This window comes from Prionailurus bengalensis, chromosome B2 (genome assembly GCF_016509475.1).
Source record: "Prionailurus bengalensis isolate Pbe53 chromosome B2, Fcat_Pben_1.1_paternal_pri, whole genome shotgun sequence".
NCBI classification, from domain to species: Eukaryota; Metazoa; Chordata; class Mammalia; order Carnivora; family Felidae; genus Prionailurus; species Prionailurus bengalensis.
In genome coordinates this window covers 25,379,543-25,399,571 of record NC_057349.1, presented here as the reverse complement: position 1 = coordinate 25,399,571, position 20,029 = coordinate 25,379,543, and the positions used below count along the sequence as shown (strand labels likewise).

The 20,029-nt window shown below is 46.7% G+C and overlaps 1 protein-coding gene across 3 annotated transcripts in view; it reads right to left on the bottom strand.

Moving 5' to 3' along the window:
• SLC22A23 (solute carrier family 22 member 23) overlaps nucleotides 1-20,029 on the bottom strand; it is a 181,233-nt gene that overhangs the window by 29,141 nt on the left and 132,063 nt on the right. For all 3 annotated transcript variants that reach the window (XM_043590926.1, XM_043590924.1, XM_043590925.1), the window contains exon 5: nucleotides 1,140-1,267. In XM_043590926.1, coding sequence (XP_043446861.1) covers nucleotides 1,140-1,267 — 128 coding nt within the window. The remainder of the gene's footprint in view (nucleotides 1-1,139; nucleotides 1,268-20,029) is intronic.

Genomic DNA, 20,029 nt, shown 5'->3' with positions numbered 1-20,029 from the left:
AGGTCTCTGCTCACCTGTTACCTTGGAGCCGGGCTACCCCTGAGCATCTGAATGTGACCCCTCACCACCACCCTCTATCTCTCTACTCTGGATTTTTCTGACCGCATTCATTCCTCCTGATGTATTATACACTTAATTGTTCACTGCATGCCTTCCCCTGCTTGCCGGTAAGCTCCACGAAAGCCAGGCTTTGCCTGTTTCCTTCTCTGTTCTAGAACAGTGCCTGATGCCTGATACACAGCAGGTGTTTTGAAAATATCTGTTGGACAGAATTTCAGATCATGCAGAGGGGGATATACATGTTCTGTCTTAGAGCCTGCAGATTATTTTCCTGGGAAATTTATAACAACAGTTCTGTCTACACCAGGTTGTCAGGTTGTTGCAGTGGGTCAGAGCTTGGGACTGGTTTTATCAGGACTTTCAAAAGGTCTGTGTGCCATGTACCTCGGAATTTCTTCTGGTGCTTATTAAAAATGCAGCTTCTCAGAGCTTATTCCAAATCTACTGGATAGAATCTCTGGGTACCAGGGAGGGGCCCAAGAATATGGATTTTAATGATGTCCTGGTGATACTTAATATAGGATCCCTAGCCTGAAAGCCCCCATCTAGCTTGTGGTGATGCTCCTGGCACAGACAAATTCTATGGATCTGAACTGCTATATTAAAATACTTCACTTTTCCACTGCTTCGGATGCCCAACAAACAGGTCACAACAGAAACCAACAATGGCATCTATGAAGGTCATGCTAGGGAAAAGAGAGATAGTACAGACAAGTCCTACCCCCAGACAGGACTCTGCTGGTATATAAACCTGGCTGGCAGGCAAGGCTGTGTTCCAGACTCAGGTTGTCCCCCTCCCAAATATTCCTTGACAGCTGGGTGCATATTAGGCTCAGGCCTCACTTCTGGGTCTGGAGAGGCTATGTGGGGTGCCACAGTGTGTTAGACTCAATCAGGAGAGAATCCAATTCTCTCCAAAGGAAGGTGGAGAGAATTTCAATTCACCCACATTCCTAGTTTGGCTGCAGATAAACAGCTAAGGAAGCTGCTTGGTAGGAGAGTGATGACTCCTGGTCCAGCATGGGAGGCACCTCTCCCCACCTGGGTGGGGCTGCAGGGTTGATGTGAGCAGTACTCACCGGGCATCACACCTTTGATGTCACTCTCAGGGTTCATGCAGTTCTTCTGTGTGAAGTGCAAGATCAGCTTCTTTGCAGACTCAAACTGCTGGGTAGCCATCAGCCACCGGAGGGACTCGGGGAATATCCTTCAAAGAGACAAAGGGAATTGGTGAATGTCTTCAACTCTGCAGGGCATCCAGAAGCACAGCTTCTGTCCTGAGCCTGGAAGCTTCACAGGTGGGTGGTGTTCATTCCTACCCACGTGCAGTGAAGGCCAGTGAATGCTCAGGACTCTCCTGAGCCAAACCATAGCAGTGGACGGTGTCTAACTGTTATTTTGAGAAAGTATAAAACTGAGGTGCCTGGGTGGCTGAGTCAGTTAAGTGTCTGACTCTTGGTTTCGGCTCGGGTCATGATCTCACCATTTCACAGGTTTGAACCCCACGTCAGGCTCTGTGCTGATGGCGTGGAGCCTGCTTGTGATTCTCTCTCTCTCTGCCCCACCCACTCATAGGGTCTCTCTCTCTCTTTCTCTCTCTCTCAAAAAAAGTTAAAGTATAAAGCTTACGACTTTTAAAATGTGGCACACAGGAATAACATCCTACCAATTATATCAAGAAATCAGTGTAAACTCTTCCAAATAACTATGTGTTTCTAAAGCATGTTTAAGCAGTTTGTTGAAGGGATGCTTTTGTTATATGTTGTCATGAAAACAAACATTAATAGAATTATTTTAAGTTTAAAAAATGCCCGGCACGAGCAACTGGACAGTTATTTTCAGTTTTCGAACATTTCACAGGACTTGCCTATAGAATTATTTTCATCTTGCTGCTAACTACATGCCACACTGCTCTGAGATGATGCTGCAAGACAGCAGTTTTCAAGTTTTATTAGCAACAGATTCCTTGTTTGTTCTTAGTCTGAAATCTTGTGAGGATCCCAATAAAAAAAAACAAAAAACAAAAAACACAAGTGTTTTATTATCAAAGCACTTTCTAAGTTTCCTTTTATGACGACATTTACAAGTCAGCCAAACAGAACAACGTGCCTGTTTGGAGCAGGGTCAGCTCGCTTTTTCTGTACAAGGTGAAAGTCAATATTCTAGACTTCGCACACGACGAGGTCTCTGTGATAATTTCTCAACTCTGCCATATGCAGAAGCGGCCACAGACAGCACATGCAGGAACAGGGGTTCCCTATGTTCCCTTAGACCTTTATTATAGAGGAGGTGGCCCCCCTAATTGGGAGAAAAGCAAAAGCTAGAAATCAGGCCAGGGCTCCGGCTATCACCATACTTTACTTCAGTTACACAGTATCAAGGAGTCATGGCGAATGCTGCTGAGACATTACTATTGCAACTGCTCCACACTGGCCATACTACTAGCTCTGGAGAGCCTCTAATTAAAGTAATCCAGAAGCTGGATTGTAAATCTTCCATTTCTTCATGCAGGATCCCAAACACAACTATTAAATCAAGCTCATTTTCTGCGTCCTCTAATCTGTCTGATCAAGTTATTGAGCTCTGAGAAGTGGGTTAAGCTGCTCCTGACTGCAGATTTTAGGTCCTGATTTGGGTAGAGAGCACTCCTCGCACAGGCCATTCTGAGTGGCCGGCCCCACGGCGGGTGATGGTGGGGACCTGTGTGTTGATCAAGGTGCTTCTATAAACAATGCTGGGGAGGCTGGATAGAGAGCCTCAGGCCAGCCAAGAAGCACCCCCGTTTCCGGATGCCCCACACGACAGCCCCCAACGTGGCGGGACACCTGCCATGGCACTTGACTACTGGGCACAGCGACAGTGCAGGGCCTCGCTGGCTCTGCATGGCTGTGGCCTCAGCGTGGGACCAGGGGGCCGCGTGGACCACGGTGTGCCGTTCAGGGTGGGGGGCAGCGCACAGGCCCCTTCGCCAGCACCAGCACACAGCTGCTGCCTTTCTCACGTGGGCACGTTTGCAGGTGGTCCAAATATGCTTCGCCACTTTGGGAGAATCTTGTTAAAAGGCATCCCAGGACACCAGCTAATGTATTACTCTGACAACATGGTGGTTTTGCAGGTGGTCTCTGAAGTGTAAAATATGGTATACAACATGAGAAAGCTTAGAGTTCTTTTAAAATAATTGAAAATAATTTATACCCAATGTTTATGGAACTCTACAGCAGGGAGCGGAATTTGAAAATCAAGACCATAAACAAGCATGATGAGAGAAGAATAGGGCCCAGAGCACAGGAGGCAGCAGTGGGGAGGAGCACAGCTCACCTCTACCCTGAGGCCGATCCCCAGGTGCCCAGGGCTCCAGGCACAGGGCCAGTAAACAAGCAAGGAGCGTCATCCACCAGAACACAAGGTTTGCATGTCCCCAGCACGCTGAGGTCCTCAGCCTCGATTTACCCTAAAGCTTTGCCAACAGGGTAGGGCTAGGTGTGGAGAACTGTAGGGAGATGCTCACTGTGAACAGTTTTGATCCCTGAATGGGAGGCAGGTGACAGTTCTGGGAAAATACGAAGTGATGTCTATTTGATGCCATTTTGTCTTCAAGGTAAAGCCCTGCATTACGCATAAAAAGTCAACATTTTTGTTACTGAAATCCCATCAGTCTAGGCATTAAACTCCAGTGAGGACAGCTGCTCACCTCTTATCAGGACCCATAGAGCCCTTGCCCTTCAGGAGAAGAGGTTTTTTCCCCAGGTTTCAAAGCCACAGAGACCACAGTCCCATCGGGAAGGAGTCACGTGCAGTCTGGCAGTGCAGAGGCTCATGGGTCTCAGGGATGCTGCCCCACCCGGCTGGCTGCCCCCGTCACCCTCTATCACTTGTTTTGTCACACCCAAATCGTGCCTGAGGACAACAGACTTTGCGTAACTAAAAATGGTTAAGAATAATTAAATACCCTTTACGAGAAAGGACAATGAGGAAGATTCTTCCTGGAGAATATTTGAGACTTGCAAAGCTTGTGGAAGAGGCTTCAAGGACAGCACCTTTGCAAATGCATGGCATGATCTTTGCATTTAAGAGGTGGGTGTGGGCCTGTTCTGGAGCTCAAACACCCATTCAGTCACCAAAGTATTTTTTTCTAATATGTGTTGATCATCCCAAATGGATGTATCCCTGACCACAACGTCAGAGTCTTGTACAAGGAGATCTCTGTAAATAAACAGGTAGATGGACAAAGTAAATAACACACACACACACACACACACACACACACACACACACACAATAAGTGATTTGGAGAGAAGCCTGTGCAGTATGGGACACAACTGGGGCCAAGGAGAGTGAGCACTTGTAGAAAGGAGGTGCAGGGAAGACTGTCGGGCAGCACTGTGCTTGGGCTCCTTAGGCAGACGGGCAGGTACTACAGCATGGCTGTGGGAGGGGTGTGGGGACAGGACCCCAAGAAGAGGTGCAGGATGTGTCTGGCGGGGGGTGGGGCTGCAAGCTGGTAAAACGGAACGCTGGGGGTGAGGTGAGAAGAGAGAGGAGAGGGAGAGCGGCAGGACCCAGGCAGCAGAGGCTCCTGAGCGCCCTGGAGTCTCATGAGTGGCGGCCGTCTGACCAGAAGGACCTGCAGTGAAGAAGCAGTGCTCTCTGGGGAGACTTGAGCATGAGAACACGGGCCGGCTCCCATTAGCCACCCAACCCTGCTGCCAGTGGCAAATGGCACTGCAAACCACCTTCCCTAGGGCTGGATTTACGACCACCAGGCACCCTTCTGCATGTTTCCCACATACTAAGCTCTGTCAAGCTTGTGATGGGGTAGAGTAATACTCCCCGCATTTCACAGATAAGGACAATCAGGCACAGAAAGTCCAGACCTTTAGTTAAGTGGCAGAGCTTGATCAGAATCCAGGCAGTCTGACTCAGGAGCCCACATCCTTAACCTCAGTGGCTGCGGCAAGGAAACATACTCCACATGCCCAGATGGTGTTCAGGTGACAGCAGCTCAGGAGGTACCGTTCTAGTGATGCTTCCTCAGGTGTTCCAGAAAACCACAAGCCCGATGGGCACATGTATGGAATAATAAAGTTTTGTGATGCCCTCCACATATTTAAATTTACTGCAAAGTCATAAAGAACTTGTTGGCCCATCGGCCTCTGAGAAAGCCCAGAGATGGCTTTTTAGTTTGGATAACATGTAGTGTGGCCACGTTATGGGAATTTAATGAAATCTCTCCTGACAAGTACATAATGTAATAACATCATGCAAATTAAAAAGCCGGCTGACAGCCCAGGACCTGGAAGGAATGCAGCTGAACCTTAGAGAAATTGATCATTTTCAACAAAAATAAAAGAGCACAGCAGGCAGTGGGTGGCCACGTCTGCCTGGTGTCCCCTCCTGTGTAGATATGGTGAGAAAGTGGCCGTGAGAGTGACTTCTGCTACCACGAAAGGTAACCTGGCAGAAAAGCCACAGTGGCTTCTCCGGGAGATAGCTTTGCAGATGGCTGCTGGAGGAGGCCGTGGCCTCCGAAGAAGGAAGTGTCCACGGAGCAAATGGCTTGCCTCAACCCCCAGGAGCAGAGCAGGAAGTTTCAAAAGCTGCAAGCATTGAATTCTTTCAAGCTCAGTATGAGGTATTATTATTATTCCTCTTTTACAGATGGGGACACTGAGGCAAAGAAAGTACAGGCACATGGTCCAGCTTGCACAGCTGGTAAGTGACAGAGGTGAATTTGAACCCATGACTAGAGAGGTTGGAATCGCTCCAAGCCAGGTGGTTCAATGAACCCCAGGGCTTCTGCAAGAAGGATGTAGGCAAATCTGAAGTCTCCACTCGACATGCTCTGGTCTCAAACCCTGCAAAGGAAGTGAGCAAAGAGCACAGTAAGGGCAGATGGAGGACCCTGTCAGGCAGACATATTTTCTCTCTGCTGAAGATCACAGGTCTGACAGGCCTCTCGCCCCAAGGCAAATGACGGATTGTTCTGAGGCCTTCTCCGAGCTACATCAGGATGGTTAGAAGGTCCCTGATCCCTCAGTCACAATTTCAGAATCCCAAAGGTTCTGAAATCCAAAAACCTTACTGATTTAATTCACTTGGCAATGAAGCCAGAACTGGCCTGGCCTCACCAGAGGCAGAACCAGACCTAATGGATACGAGCATTCTAAGTCTCAGGCACAGCTCCTCATGAATGCACAAACATTTCACTGCAGAAGCATCGAATATCTGATGCTGAGTAGCTGAAGATGGGATGGGGGCTGGGCACTTCAGAATTTGGGACAGGCGAGGGTAGAGCTGCACATGGATGATGAGGGGGGTGCGGGGCACCTGCCGAGTGCCTGCCTGAATGACACAGGCAGCGCCTTGTCTGGCTCTCCTGATGGCCTCCTGGCAGTCACAGGCAGGCCACCATCCACCGAACTACAGCTGGGGAGACTGGATCAAAGGCTTGGGCTATGAAATTCATTTTGCATTAAGCAAATCACAGACAAATCCATTCTCTACTTAAAAAATTAAAGCATTCTAGCCCTCCTGGAACCCTTCCCCCAATCCTGGTGCCCTCGAGAAGGCCTCTGCCCTCCCGTCGTCCTCCCCTCCAGGGGCAAATACACCTGCCTCATGGGGGTGAATCCTTCCAATCATACTGTGGGCACTTGTACACTGATAGATCTTGGTGTTTCTTCTGCTATATTGCATTGCCCCCACTTTCAGTGACAAATGCGAGTTTCACCCTCAAAAATTCCCTTCCTGACAGACTGCATCAGTGGTGCAGAGAGCATCACCCTCAGATGTGTGCATAGTGGTTTCTATCTCCAGGTCCTAGATATGACCTACACTAACTTCCTACTTGTGGGCTGGGGGCACCTGACACAAGGCTGGTCCAACATCAGAACAAGCTGAGCAGCATCATTTTCCAGCATGTACTTGGAACATGACAGAACCACCGTTCTATAGGTCACTCACCCTGTGGCCTCAATTATTCCACAAAAAACCAAGAATCAGCAGTCAAGTGAAAAGGGTCTTTGACTCAATCACCTGCAGCTTTCAGAGGCCATCCACTGAAACACAGACATTCCTCAAAGAACTCTGAGGCTCCCGTTCAGACAACCGTGGTCTAGACAGCCCCAGGCCAAGGAGCAGAGGGTGCACACCGGCTTGGGAAAGACAGCAGGACAGCAGCCAACATGGGAAAACACAGATGTTCCAACCTTGATCAGGTGCCGTGAAGGCTCATCCCACCATAACACAGATGTGCCTAGTGCCATGACGTAAACCCTCTCATCACCCACCAAGAAAAGGCAAAGTTACAAAAATAAACCGCGGAGTCTGAGGGCGGTGTCTCTCATTTGCACTTAATTCAGCTCCTCAGGGCAAGCACATGGGCTGAGGCTCTGCCATGACCTCCTGGGGGAAAAGGGTAACATCAGTGGCAGGGTCAGACCTGGAACTTGGTCTTTAGATCTCTAGATCAGTGTAATTTTCTGCATGTCATGCTGTTTACCACATTGCTTCAAAACCAGGAAAATCTATTTTGGAAAGATGCCTACAGGGGCGCCTGGGTGGCTCAGTCGGTTAAGTGTCCAACTTTGGCTCAGGTCACGATCTCGCGGTCCATGAGTTCGAGCCCTGTGTCGGGCTCTGTGCTGACAGCTCAGAGCCTGGAGCCTGTTTCAGATTCTGTGTCTCCCTCTCTGTCTCTCTGCCCCTCCCCAACTCGTGCTTTTTGTCCCAAAAATAAATAAACATTAAAAAAAACTTTTAAAAGAAAGATGCCCACCAAATAGCTACAATGAAGTGTTGACTCTTTAAAAATTTTTTTAATGTTTATTTATTTTTGAGAGAGAGAGACAGAGCTCGAGCAGGGGAGGGGCAGAGAGAGAGAGAGGGAGACACAGAATCTGAAGCAGGCTCCAGGCTCTGAGCTGTCAGCACAGAGTCCAAACTCATGAGCCGAAGTCAGATGCTCAACTGACTGAGCCACCCAGGTGCCCCTAAAGTGTTAACTCTTAAAGAGGTATATGGAAAATTTATTTTCATAAACCTTATTTTCCCAATAGCGTCACAACTGATATTACCATGTCATCATAGGCGGATAAATTTTCTGTGTTTGCCTAATTGATACTATGAGGTGGTTGTTCTTCAAAGCTGTGTGTCTGTGAGCAATTCAGACAAGGAGAACGCTATCTGCTTCTCCAGCAACCCCAATTCACCACATGCTTTTCAGACCACAAGACTCTATGATTTAACAGTCATGTGTTGTTTCTGATACGCTTTCCTATCTTTGCCTTCATTCCTGCTTTCTCTGTTATTTGGCTAAGTCATAAGCCCATCTGATTTACATTCATTGACCTGTTTTCGCACGTTGGTCTTTGTAACCTGTGCAGTCACTCAGTAGAATCAGTAATTAAAACTCAATACTGTGATCCTTTCCTAATACTACGAAGTCAGTATTTTTCTTTCACATTTAAAGATAAAACCACATATTTCTTCTACCCAATTGGAGAACCTGACACAGACAAGTATACTATCTAGGCTGTCTTCTTCCTAATACATTTAACACCAGCTCTGATGAGACGCCAACTTGGCAATTCTCTACATTAAAAGCATGTCTATACTCTTTAAATTACTGTCCTAGAATATTTATTCATAAAGGAAATATAGGACAGAGGTTACTAAGATTAACAGCTAATACTCTTATTAATTTTATCTTCAAGTATTAATTTTAGGGCGATACACGTGGAGAGGTATGTCTTCACACTGTCAAGTACAACATTACATCATTCATGGAATAAATGTATACGGGGCATGATCAACCTGCCAGCAGAGAAAAACATGTCATTTAACAGACACCTTACAGGTAAAAGCTTACGGCAGGTAGGCCATCCAATGTAGAGGGAAGGACACAAGGGTCATGAAAGGCTTTGTAGAAGTCAAGTTTCCCTGAATGTGTATGTGAAAAAAAAATCTCAGACTGTACTAAGGGTGCTTCTGATTTAGAGGTAATTGTAGCTGTTGGTACTTCAGATTATCACCAAGTTATCACATAAAATCCTGAAAAGGTTCTCTAAACTAAAAAAAATAAAATCAAAGTCTAGAATTGAATGAGTTACAAATTGGGAGAATATCTTAAGTTTCTGGTCCAAAGCTCTTATAATAATATAAGCTTGGTTCCTGTAAACAAGCTTTCACTTGGATTTTTTTAAAACTTTAGTTCCGTCTGATATATATTTATACACACGGATATATACATATGTACACACATGTATATACATATGCACATGTGTATATGTATGTATGCATATACATGTGTGTACACAGGTACATATATGTATGTATATATATAAAATTAAGTCACTTCAATTCAGGGGATAGCAAGTGAATATAAATGAGCTCTTTTTAAACAAAACTTTAAATCATGATTTGAGTTAAACTTAGTAATTAAGTGAGAAGGGATGAGTATCATGAAATCAAATAAAAATTGGCTTTTAGGATGGTTAAACCCCAAAGTTTTCCCGAGACAAATAAACTCTTCATATAAATCTCTTTGTAGAATATAAAATTCTTTCATAATTACATGGCCTTTCCACTTAATTATCTGTCACAGAAACTCAGAACTTTGTGTCTCTAATGTTTTCCAAAATGGTATCCACCTAAGAGCCATAATTCTTCTGTTACAGAAAAATTATAGAGGAAATACATCAGGAACCCTGTGTTTATATACTAGTTTTGCGACCTTGGGCAAGTCACATCACCCTCCAGACCTCAGTTTCCCTGTATCTATAGAATGGAGTGGGGGGTATGGAATGACACCAAGGCCTTACCAGGCACCAACATTCTCTAGATTTATTTCATGGGGCTAATGGTGACTGTTGCCTTCTTCTGAAAGGTAAAAAAGATACTGATCAGGGCAATGCACTGTACAAATTCTAACACTGCTTTACGTTTTTGCCAAGCAGAATGAAGTCAGTAACTAAAATGTCTTTAGAGCTAGCCTTTTAAATAAGCAACCCCAGAATACTTAACAGTTGTGATAAATTGAAAACATCCTTCAGCTCACGTTCTAAACAGATGAATGCTTGGAATTCCCCTAAAAAGATTCTGTAGCCTTGAGTGTACCTGGGTTGATTTTTTTCCACATTCTCCCTCTTTATATTCTCTTTCTCCAGCTCTTTTTACTAATTTATCCATGTAAGCAATTATGAGGCCACAGAAAGTATAAGGCACCCAGGGCATTCAAAACATAATGCTACAGGGGGAATTAATTTGGCAGGCATTTTTGCAAATCACACTAAAAAAACTGTGATGTTGGGAAACAACTGGAGGAGAGAAGTAGGCAGAAGCAACAGGGGCTTTATGCGGCACCTGCTTCTAACTGGAATTTTATTGGCACCTCTGTCGTAGCAGTCTGTCCAGGGAGTCCTGTCAACCTTCTCCCCAGAGTCTGCTTCTGTCCTTCTGGGTCCAATCTTGATAACAAAGGAGCCCACGGAGGCCACACATTCATGGACTCATCACGAGGGTGGCCCCTGCCGGTTCCACCCTGACCTTGTACCTGACTCTGGAAAGCAACTTCTTGCTATTAGCACGTTCACCCTCCCAACCTCAACAGAAACAGTCTCTGAGACTGAGTGAGGTCATCCTGATCTGTCCGGAACCCCCACTTTGTAGCACCAGGCATGTACTTTGCCAGAGTGGCCAGCTGATGGGGCTGGGCCCCTTGGCCTCACTCTCTGTTCCTGTCCACGTGGACACTTGCCAGCAGTCCGGGGGGCAACCGCTTAGCAGCTATCACTAGACATCTGTCACTGGGAGGCCATCTACCTGCTTTCTGCCTGCTCCCAGCCGTCCGACCCCACCACTCCCACAAAAGACACACATGCATGCATGTACATGCACATGCGTGCACACACTGGCCGCCCCCCCCCGAGGTCTGCCTGGTTCCAAGGCTCAGTGCTCCTCCAGCTGGCCCGAAGCACCCCAGCTTCCACAGGGTAGTGAGACGGAATGTTGCAGCACATTCCAGGTGTGGGGACAGTGCGACAAAGGAGTTGGTAACACTGGCTTTTAGAGCAGAGGCTATATCCTCTGGCACAGCACGTGGTTTTTAAGGATCACTTGTTGCCACGTTCACCAGGCTTTCTCCACTTCGAAGAGGAAGTGGTTTTGTTGACCACAGGGGTTCCTATTATTTTACATAATCTCTGCACAACTCACAAATTAAAAATGGGCAGCCTCTTGCCTGAGGGTTCCCTAAAATTCCATGCCATTAGCAAATCCCCAAACACCAAGTCACAGAACATTTTGATCTCCCCTTTAATTGCTCATTCAATTGTTACGATCGAAATGTGGGCTACCATTTTTATTTGCACACTTGCCTTGGTAAGTATTACCTAATCTTCCCGCCATCTGGATAACTGGTAGACAAATGGGATTTGAGTAATTTTTTTTTGGCTTTAAATTTCCTAGAAGTCTCCCCAAATTAACTATCTGATAACCTGTAAAAATAATTATTGCACATTTTCAAGCTCCCAGAGGCTATATGCTTTTTATGATTTACCTCTCACTCTTGCCTTTGAGGCAAGAATTTTCTCTAGTGACTTTACTGTTGGTATAACTGAATTCCGTTTCCCTCCTGCTGTGCAGGGAGCCCTGCGGCCCTTATGTTACCAGTAATAGAGTTTTCAGCATGTGGTACTTTGACCCCCTTCTGAAATAAAACTGTTTTTGATGGAGGAAAGTGTTGGGTCCCTCAAGTGTGTGTGGGCAAGAAAAAAGACTGATAATCGCTGGAATGAATATATTTATGTATCTGTGTATAAAATTTAATCTAAAGGGTCAGGGTGCCTGCGTGACTCAGTTGGTTGAGCGTCCGTCTGACTTCGGCTCAGGTCATGATCACACTCCGTGGGTTCAAATTCCACATCGGGCTCTCTGCTGTCAGCACAGAACCTGCTTTGGATCCTCTGTCCCCCCTTTTTTCTGCCCTTCCTCCACTTGCACACTGCCCCCCCCCCCCCCGCCCCTGCCGCTCTCTAAAAAGTAAACATTAAAAAAAAATTTAAGGGTCTTTTGAAATAATTTTAACAATGACAAGAAGCAAAATTAATTCATCAATTTAACAAATTTTTATTAAGCCCCCCATTAAGGAAGGTACTGATAACCCAATGATTTTAAAAAATGCTTTTGTGGGGCACCTGGGTGGCTCAGTTGATTAAACATCTGACTTCAGCTCAGGTCATCATCTCATGGTTCTTGAGTTCCAGCCCCACGTCAGGCTCTGTGCTGACAGCTCAGAGCCTGTAGCCTGCTTTGGATTCTGTCTCTCTCTCTCTCTCTGCCCCTCTTCTACTCATGATCTGTCTCTCTCGAAAATAAACATTAAAAAGTTTTTTTTAAAAAAAGGATACTTTTGTAAATGTTAAACAAATATAAAAAGAGGAACTAGAAGAGAAGACTCCCCTGGTGAGAAGTGTTGCTTGTGCCTGGTGCATGTTGCTCTCGGTGGTCCAGGGCTCCGCTCATCTGCCTGACATTTTCGGTCCTATCCCTGGGGCCCAGCAGCACCACTGCACGTATGACTGAGCCAAGAGGCTTGTGGTCCTCATCCTGGCTCCGGGTTGCCTGCAGGTTTTTATATCCTGGGTCCAGGTATGAGTACTAGGACGTCAAGGCAAGCTGCAAATATCCCTGTACCTCAGTTTCTCCACCTGAACTGGAGGCCATCCTGGTCCCTACCTCAGAGGATTAGTGAGAGGAGTTAAGGGACCAAATTATTGAAAATGCTGGGCAGCACCTGGATAGGAGCAAACCTTCCAGATATGTTAAAACTTGGAATTATTCTGGGGGCGCTTGGGTGGCTTAGTCAGTTGAATATCTGACTCGATTTTGGCTCAGGTCATGATCTCATGGTTCATGAGTTCAAGTCCCACATTGGGCTCTGTGCTGACAGTGTGGAGCCTGCTTGGGATTTTTTTTCTCTCTCTCTCTCTCTATCTGCCCTTCCCCTGCTTAATGTACTCTCTCAAAATAAATAAACTTAAAAAAGAAGTGGAATTATTCTGGCCAAAATATTTCTGATGATATTTAAAAGAGCCAATGATATTTAGGACCATTTACATATTGGAATTGTTAGTAAATTTTTATGCTGGATACTTATCTAACCTGAGGCCATTTAAATGTTTTACAATGGGTTTTTTCTCGAAATTTTTAAAAATTAAAATCCCTCTTAGCACATTCTTTTTTCCTAAGGGTTTTAATTGTTTTACTCCTCTACCCTGTGAGTTCCTTATGACAGCGTGCTCTAATTTCCTCTGTCTCAAGGTTTATCTTTCATTTGGGGAATTGATACTATTACTTATTCTCCGTGTTATTCAGTGCTGCTTGATCTGTCTCTAATTTCCTCATTATTTCCCATACGGTTTATTATCTTCTTATTGCTTTCCCAGATGCTTTTGATGATCACGCGGATTGCCAACAGCACTTTTTCTCTCGTCAGGATGAAACTCCCACGGAACAAAGCACTCTCCAACATATCTGTTCTTTCTCGAAGCAGCTCATGCAAAACACGCATTAGGTGAGTCCAAGATGAGAATCCATCCTAACTCGGTACTTGGCTAACAGTCTTGGAAGAGAGCAAGAGAAAACTGTATGCAATGCTCTCCTGCATTTGAAGGTAGAAACTCACAGGAAGATGCCCCAAAGCAGCCTGCTCAGAGGGCAGGTAAGCAAGGTGGGAGAAATCTTTCCTTCCCATTAACCTTGATCACAGGCTGTAATTTAAGACTCCCAAACATACCTGTGTATAGGTTTATGTTTGCATAGTGCGGATAAAAGTGTTAGATCCAGCACCCAGAGTTTTTGCCTTCTTTCATCAGTTCCAGGAATACCTATGACATCTGCTGTCTGAGATGACGAGACAAATTTGCTCTCCACAGTGGAATTGGATTGGACAGCCAGGTCTTGCATGATATCTCACTGATCCTCAAGGATGGCATCTGTTTTCTTTCCCTACAGAGCCGAGAAACCTCTTCCTACAAGACGTGTGGCTTCTCCACAGCTGACTCAGTCAGATCTTCCCTCCCGCCTCAACAGCACCTTTATCTGGGGAGCACCAGGTCCCTCAGTCCATGTGCAGGACATCTGGCTTTTTCTTCTATGATACACCCATCACACTTCTCAACCTTGAGCGCTCATCAACGTCCCTTGGAGGGCTTCTTAAACCACAGAACTGCACCCCACCCTAGACCTTCTGACCCAGTCAGGATGCCTGGGGTGGCATCTGAGAATCTGTGTTTCTAATGCGTTCCCAGGTGGTGATGATGATGCTGGTCCAGGGACCACATAAAAGAACCACTGATGTTCAAAAGCCAGCTTTTAATGACTTTCTCACACTTCTGAGTGTTCTGGTGAACACTTAAATGCCCTGGTTTCCCCAGCTAAAACCAGAAATAATCCCACCAACCTAATCCAAGGGTTAATGGTTAATATAGTGTCACACACAGAGAAGCTTGCAGCTGATCTCGGGAAAAGTGTGTTCCTAAAATCTGAAGACATGTTCAAATCAGTATATATTACTGTGCCTCTGCCACAAAGGAGGCCTGAGATGTGAAATGTGATGTTTCCCTCCCTTGCCGAGCTGTTCCAAGAGTTAGGATGGTGTCTGCCATGTTCATGAGGATACCCTGACACTCACGTTCTGCTCATGTCCTCATGTTGCAATGACAGCACTCATGGGGACCTTACTGAACTGGCATCACAAGTGTTCCCCAGCACATGCCGGGTCCAAAGCTGACATGCATACACTTGTTTTTACAAATAATCACGCATACCCAGCATCACTAATTTACATGTTAAGGCATGGTGATGTCACGTACTGACATCTTGGAAGAGCGGCAGTAACATCTTCATCATCTCTTGGAATCCATACTTGGTGCTGTTTCCTCCAAACACTTTATATAGACACCATGTGGGTGCCCTGTCCACCACCTTCTCACTCCTGTGTCATTCTTCTACAACGAGACCCACCCAGAAGGCCAGGTGCCACCTGTTCTGTGTATCGCCTTCCTGATTTTCCACCCTGTGGTTTTCTTAGATGTTCTCGCTTATCACAGACCTGGAGCCCCAAACACCCTGTTCCCCACAAGGGCTCCTGGCCGAGAAGGGCACCCTGTCCCCGAGCTGTGTGTCCTGGAGCAGGCTGCAGCCACCTGGAAGGGACACCTTTTACACACTGTGCAATCAGAAAGCAGAAGCCCTTCCAACCAGCCCCTTCTTCCACTCTGGGGTCACTGGCTACTTCCACATCCAAGCAGATGCTCTCTTAGATTCTCCCTTCCTCTAGTATTTTGGCTACTGAATCTGCACCTCTGCCCCCTGCCTCCATTTGTTTTCTGTGACCCTGGAAGAATTCCACATTTCTTCTGGAAAAAGGATGGATCGATAGGATTTCCTTTTAGATTAGCATGGAAGCTCTACTGCTCTGACTTGAGTGATAATGAATGCCCAAGAAAAATGACTAAGGAAGCACTTCTATTTGGTCTTAGTATCCTGAGGGACAAAGGCAGTGTGGATCTTGGCTTCAGGCACTGGCATCCGCCAGCGGATTTACCCACTACCTCTGACAGGATTTTCATTCAGATAAGAAATATTCACAGAATCCTCTCCTCTGTTTTTGCTTCACGACAATGTGCCTAAATATGACTCTGTGAAGCATGCTGGAATACCAGCTCCCAAGCAAGCACATCCTTTCCTTCTCCTGGGCCACCAGTGAAGCTCTCCCTTCACCTAAGCCTGCAGGCCAACTGCAGTGGGTCCTGCCTGGACCTGGGAGGTATGAGCATCCCCAGGCAGCTCATGAAGTGACATCAAACTCCTATCTTGGCTCCACTTGGTGGGGCACAAATCATGCACACGCCACATCCTCCCCAGAATTCACCTGTCCTCACCACACCCCCTGTCAAACTTTGTCTGGTCCCCAGGCACATCATGCCTCTGCTGCTGCCACCTCTTCCTGACTGGCTTCTCCAGTCCTGGGCTCACTTCATTCGAGAGCATTCTGTAACCCTGTAGCTGCTGTAGGGCCGTGTATTAATCATGCCCTTTTATTTTCTATGTTTTCTGATGTTTCTGGGAGGAAAGACTTCCCCTCCCAGGGTCAGCCAATTCTTAGGGATAGCCAACAATTCACCTGTGAGCACACCTTTCAGATACAAACCAACCAATCAGAGCCCACAACCCCCACCACCTCCTCTGTGGCTCTCACACTCCAGCCGCTGTCCACCTGCTCTGATCGCCCCAGGGCCAGATGCCAGACAACCAGGGGCAGCCCCTGAGCCCCACAGCCTGCAGAAATTACTCCAAATAGCTAACCTGGAGCCTGCCTACCCTTCCTCACCCCTTTCTTCTGGCTGAAACCACAGTGAAGGCTCTTGCCCATGTTCCCCTCCCTCCTTCTGCCTCCTGACCAGCTGGTGCTTTCCTGTGGGGCCCCTGGGATGTGGTGTGCCCCCTTCTCTAGGGAACAGAGAGTAACAACCTGTCTTCTTTGTGGAGGTCATCTCCTGATCTGCTAGCCTCACCCCACACCTGGCTAATAAAAAACGTACACTTCCAATCAGGCTGGCTTTCAATCATGGCTGCTCTCCATCCCACTGCCCTCAGGAGCAAACCATCCCTTTTTGAAGCTCCCCCCAGCTGGTCACCTTGTTTCTGGGCATGTACTCTCTGAGCTCTGCCCTCAGGATAGGACTCCATGCTCCAGTCCCTGGTGGGGCCTCCACACCACAGAGAGCCCTGTCTCTCCACCCCAGGAAACAGCCCGAGCCGCTGCTCTTTGCCCTCATAGGCCCAGCAGCACCCCTAACTGGGGCTACTCCCAAACACACCTGGAGTCAGGCCTCTCCAGGTGAGCAACCTGCCTGCCCCCGGTGCAGACTCCTGGCCCCGTGGCAGTGGCCATCCTCCCCTCGGTCACCAAGAGACTTTCTCACAGCACCGACCAGAGCACACTCCTCCCTGGCTTAAACCTTGACGTGTTTTCATGGCTTTTAGAACAAACCCAATCATGCTGAAGACAACCCCGTTGTGTGTCTGAGCTTGTCCTTTGTTCTCAGCCCCAATGGTCTTCTTCCTCTTCCAGTGGAAGCCAGATTTTGCCCTGCTGTTCCCATTTGCCTGTTTTCTCACCCAGAACCTTGTGTGACTTCCTCTCTTTGATCCTTTCCTTAGGTGTCAGCCTGAATGTCACTCCCTCAGAGACACCATCCTGACCACTGTTCCTCTCTACCTACCGCTTGGTTTCATAGACATAGTGGTGGTTCTTTGAAAAATATTATTTGCTTGTTTATGGGTTTATGGTCTCTGGCTTCCCTCCCACCCCCATATAACCCACTGTAATGTATGTTTCAAATGAGATTTTTGCTCACATGTCTGGGTCCTCTCTAGAACCCTTAGTATCTAGGACAGAATTTGGCATGAGGTGGTAGTAACTACTTTAATAAATTATTTGAATCCACTTCTCTTTCAGATTGCTGTATTTCCTAGGGTTCCTGAGATGCAAACTTCTCCATTTATAGTTCTGGGCCCTCCTAATGGATTCCTGTGGACCCTGTGAATTTTGGCTGTGAGTGCATCCTTGGTGAAAATTTTCTTCTGCGTGAGTCTTGAGTATCTGGCTCCAGTGATTTTCCAGGGGAGGTTTTATTCTTGACCCAGAGGGTCCAACGAGCTTCACTGGTTCTTATTTCTCAATCTTGGAGAACGGTTGAAATTTGGAACCCATAGTCATGTGTGGGGCAAGACTTCAAGGCTCCACTGTCGTAAGGGTGGATCATTTATGCCCACAGTCCAAGGTGTCGGCCACCTTTGGAGGGGAGTCCCTATGATGGGAAAAGACTTTCTAATCCTGTTATTAGAACAGCACAGTTTGGAGGCCTGGATTCATTCAAGGAGCTCAGTTCGAAGTGCAGAAAGGGCCTGAGATCTCAGCTCCAGCCCTCAATGCAGGTATTAAACCTCAAGCTCTCTGAGCTTCTTTCTGGCTCATGTGCCATGCAGGCTGTGTCTGTGTCCATTCCTGCTCGAACATTCTCCTTGGTCTGGGCCCCAGGAGTTCTCCTTTCTGGCACTGGAACTCAGCACTGTGTACATATTTGGTTGGTGCAGGGTCTTATCCAGCCTTGGGTGTGTGTTTGGAGGGTCCCTGTCAGTTTAGCCAACCCTCTGGACCACAGAATCCCTTCTAGCCAATCTCCATCCTTTGTCTTACTGCTCCCAAGCCAAGACCCTACGTCTTGGTGACGTTGTGTTATGCAGTTTGGCTTATGGTCCTTGTTTACACACCTGCTTCTGCATCTGTTCTTAGAGGTACTGAGAGCACCCTGGGTACCCACCATATATACTTGCTCATTAAAAGGAAAGCGAGAGGCTTTCAACATTTTGTCACCAACAGCTGGCCTTGCTGGTTGGTGCTGCAGCTCTGTCCGCTCCCCAGCAGCCCACTTCATCCTGTCCAACTACGGAGGCTTCAGGAGTGAGGAACTTCCTACCGCAGCAGGTGGGAGGAAGGGTGGCAGGCGATAAAAAGACCATGATTCTTACGGAGACTTTCAAGGCTATAGACAAAGGTGGAATATGTCCCTCACCAGTGATTTCTTTACCCTGCCCCTGGCTACATCCTAGTTTCCATGCATATGAAGAAGTGATACAATCGCAGTCATAAAGTAGCTAATATTTATGAGCACTTGTAGGTCAAACATGTGCCAAGCCCCTTAGAGAATAATATGAATAAAAAATAATTACAGTAAAACCTTGGATGGCAAGTAACTTCTGTGAGCGTTCTGCAGGACGAGCAACCATTTCTAATAAACTTTAACTTGACAAATGAGTGATGTCTTGCAATACGAGTAGTATGTGACATGGAACATCACATGATCACAACTGAGCCAATGGTTCTTGAAATTCACTTTGAGATATGAGTGCTTTGGATCACGAGCATGTTTCTGGAACAAATTATGCTCGCAAACCAAGGTTTTACTGTACTGTGATGATCGCAGCAGGTAACATATTTGGGTAGAGCTGGTCTACCCCAGAGGAGGGCACCAGAGCTGTAACCACATGGCGTCAGTGCCTCGGCACATCCATCCGTCTATCTGTTCGTGTGTACACACGTCTCACTTATTAAATTACCCTGGGTGCCCTTTTTCATTATAAAGTTTTATTTTTACATTTGTGAGTTTTAAAGGATTTTTTTCCTTAGGTTTTATAACATATTTAAATAAACGAATGTCCTACCTGTCATTAAACCTTGATATACTTTTTAAATTTAAATAAGAGAGAAAATACGATAAGCAAAACCCCCAGTCCTTTACCATGTGGGTCAGGTCCACAGACCTATTCCAGGAAACCCTTTCCTGCCGTTTTTCCCCTGCCAGGTGTCCTCCTAACTGGGACAGATGGAAACAGCACTGGCTGAGACTCAAAGCCTAGAGGTGGTGGGGACAACCCCATCTTCCTGTATGGGAGTGTGAGCCTCCAAGAGGCTGTGCCTACCTTGTCCAGTCCCCCAGGGGCCGGCAGACAGCCCTAGGGGCCCTTGGGGCAATAGTGAGAGGAGGTGGCTGAGATGATGCCAGACCTCACAGAGCGAGGGTTTCCAGTGGTCAGAGACAAGAGACAGAAGCACAGGGAAGGCAGGAGGCCGTGCTGCATGTGGTTGAGAGAGGCCTGGGTTCAAGGGCCAGCTGGGAGACCTCAGTTTTGTCATCTGTACAATGGGGTGATGAAACACAAAGACTGAATAATCTACTATTTGTACAGCGCTTGCAATTTGTGTCTGACATGCAGCAAACACGGTATAAGCATGTGTTAAATAAATCAATGCCCTTGAATTCCAAAACAAGTGAAGCAAACTCTGGATGCACCAAGGGAAGGAACAGGAAGGACTTGCATAGAAGATTAAAAGGAAGAACTG